Source organism: Gymnoscopelus braueri (assembly GCF_963280865.1).
Source record: "Gymnoscopelus braueri genome assembly, chromosome: 19".
In the NCBI taxonomy this organism is placed as follows: Eukaryota; Metazoa; Chordata; class Actinopteri; order Myctophiformes; family Myctophidae; genus Gymnoscopelus; species Gymnoscopelus braueri.
In genome coordinates, this window is record NC_137621.1 from 3,208,139 (window position 1) to 3,211,189 (window position 3,051).

General features: G+C 59.8%; 1 protein-coding gene across 1 annotated transcript; it reads left to right on the forward strand.

Moving 5' to 3' along the window:
- Nucleotides 1-540: 540 nt before the first annotated feature.
- On the forward strand, nucleotides 541-3,051 carry LOC308074054 (protein sel-1 homolog 1-like; the record flags this gene model as incomplete). The annotated part of the gene is made up of 1 exon (XM_080413393.1): nucleotides 541-3,051. The coding sequence occupies one exon, from the start codon at nucleotides 541-543 to the stop codon at nucleotides 3,049-3,051; it is 2,511 nt and encodes an 836-aa protein (XP_080269519.1).

Below are 3,051 nucleotides of genomic sequence, written 5' to 3' on the forward strand. Positions count from 1 at the left end.
TTCCAATACTTTTACTTCTACTCCACTACATCTCAAAGGCTAATATTGTACTTTAACTCCACTACAATTATTTGAAAACTTTTAATTACAATCCAACATACTGTATATGGGCATAATGGCCATATATGGGCATATACTGATGACATCAGGGTTCTCCGTATATGGGCATAAAAGTGTCTAGACATAAATGGCATGATCTGTTCGCGGTAAAAATGTCTCACTGTTTTATTTATGTCAAAATGTTACATAAATAAAACATTGAAATCATGTAATCATTTAATGATCAGAAGGCATTTCCATGACGTAATTGCCATGATGCAACTTCCATGACGTCATCACAATTATCTACAGATGTTTTTCCAGTGGCTCAGGCAGCGTTTTGAAAACAGGGCTCATTTCACTGAACACGGCAGTGACGGTCAGTTGGTTCACAGGTTGAGGTGCCGCCTTTCAGTGGATGAGACTAGAACTGGATGTTTTCCGGTGGCAGATTGTTAGCTTGTCTTCACCGCAATGGGCTGTACAGGGTCTATAAGAACGATGAAGGTACTTCCCTTTTTGGCGATTCTACTGATAGTCTTTGCAAGAGGAATAACCGCTGAAGAGAAGAACGGAGTTGACGACACAAGTCCAGAGTTAAAGTCGTACCGCCGGCCAGACTCTGAGGAGAGCGATGTTCCAGTCGGCTCGAGGATCGTGGCAGGCGCCGCGCTGACTTCCACCGGGGGGCGTCCCCGTCCAGATGAGCTGAACAGAAGGTTAAGGGGAGGAGGGCCCACAGACGGGGGGCTGGAGAAGGAGGATTTGCCCATCCTCCCTCCTCCCATTGAAGAGAAGAAGAAGCCTAAAGTGGTTCCCGTGGTGAACGGGGGCACAGCCCACGGAGAGCCTTGCGTCTTCCCCTTCCTGTTCCGGGGGAAGGAGTACTCGGACTGCACCGCCGACGGAAGCGAGGGAGACGAACGGCGGCTGTGGTGCGCCGCCGCCTACGATTACGACCGCGAGAAGAAATGGGGCTTCTGCGAGACCGAGGAGCAGGCGGAGCGGAGGCGTCGGGCGGAAGAAGTGGAGGAGCGGTATCAGGTCGTGCTTCGTTTGCTCAGAGCCGCCACTACGAAGAACCAGAAGAAAGAGTTGTATGAGCGGCTGCTGAACGTGGCGGAGAGAGGCCACCACAAAGCCATGGAGGAGGTGGCCAACGCGCTGCTGTTCGGAGACCACGTGAACCAGCACTTCCACAAGGCCAGGGAGCTGTTTGAGAGACTTGCCACGGAGGGTTCCCCCGAGGCCCTGACGGCTTTGGGCTTCCTGTATGCCGCGGGGCTGGGGGTAAACTCCAGTCAAGCCAAGGCTTTGGTGTACTACACCTTAGGGGCGCAGGGTGGAGACCCCGTCGCTCACATGATTCTGGGTTACAGGTACTGGGGAGGGTGGGGAGTTTCCCCGAGCTGCGAAACGGCCCTGAAACACTACAGACTGGTGGCGAATCGAGTGGCCGGCGATATGTCGCTGGCGGCGGGCAGCAGCGCGGTGCACAGGATCAGGCTCCTGGACGAGCAGGAGAACGGCGGCTTGGTCGGCGGGATGCTGGACGAGAACCTCCTCCAGTACTACCAGTTCCTGGCCGAGGGGGGAGACGTCCACGCTCAGGTGGGACTGGGTCAGCTGCACCTGCATGGAGCACGAGGCCTGGAGCGGAATCACCAGAGAGCGTACGATTACTTTAACCTGGCCGCAAACGCGGGGAACACACACGCCATGGCTTTCCTGGGCAAGATGTACGCGGAAGGCAGCGAGTTCGTCCCTCAGAACAACGAGACGGCCCTGCAGTTCTTCAAGAAGGCCTCCGACCTGGGCAGTCCAGTGGGACAGAGCGGGCTGGGCATGGCCTACCTTCACGGGAGGGGCGTCCCCGTGAACTACGAGCTCGCCCTCAAGTACTTCCTGAAGGCGGCGGAACAGGGCTGGGTGGACGGACACCTTCAGCTGGGCAGCATGTACTACAACGGCATTGGAGTGAAGCAGGACTACGCGCAGGCCCTCAAGCTCTTCGTGCTGGCGTCGCAAGGCGGCCACGCCCTGGCCTTCTACAACCTGGCCCGGATGCACGCCACGGGCACCGGCGTCGCGCGCGACTGCCACGTGGCCACGGAGCTCTTCAAGGACGTGTGCGAGCACGGCCGCTGGTCGGAGCGCCTGGCGAGTGCCTACGGCAGCTTCAAGGAGGGCGAGACGGACGCGGCGCTGGTCCGGTATCTGCTGCTGGCCGAGCAGGGCTACGAGGTGGCGCAGAGCAACGTGGCCTTCATCCTGGACCGGAAGGGAGGTCGGATCTTCGCCGAGAATGCGACCCACCGGAGGGCTTTGCTCCACTGGACCAGAGCGGCCGCTCAGGGTTACACCGTGGCCAGGATAAAAGTGGGGGACCACCACTACTACGGCCACGGGACGAAAGTCGACTACGAGGCCGCGGCGATCCACTACAGACTGGCCGCGGAGCGCAGCGCTCAGGCCATGTTCAACCTGGGATACATGCACGAGAAAGGCCTGGGCATCACGCGGGACGTCCACCTGGCGAAGCACTGCTACCACATGGCGGCCAAGGCCAGTCCCGATGCCCAGGTGCCCGTCTTCCTGGCGCTGTGTAAGCTGCGCTTGGCGTACGCCCTGCGGAGCCTGCAGGATCTCAGCGTCAACGAGCTGGTCCACGGCCTCATAGCCCAGTGGGAGGTCTACCTCGCGACGGTCGTGGGCCTGCTGCTGCTGGTCGCCTCCTTGGCCTGCCAGCTTACTCGAGGACTGCCGCCGCCGCCCGCCACCGCCGCCGGGTCACCCCAAGAGCAGCCGCAGGCCCAGGGCGAGCCCCGAACCCACGCGGACGCACAGCAACAAGGCCAGGCCGAGCCCCGAACCCACGCGGACGCACAGCAACAAGGCCAGGCCGAGCCCCGAACCCACGCAGACGCACAGCAACAAGGCCAGGCCGAGCCCCGAACCCACGCAGACGCACAGCAACGAGCCCCGGGCCGGGAGGAACAGCTGCAGCAGTGA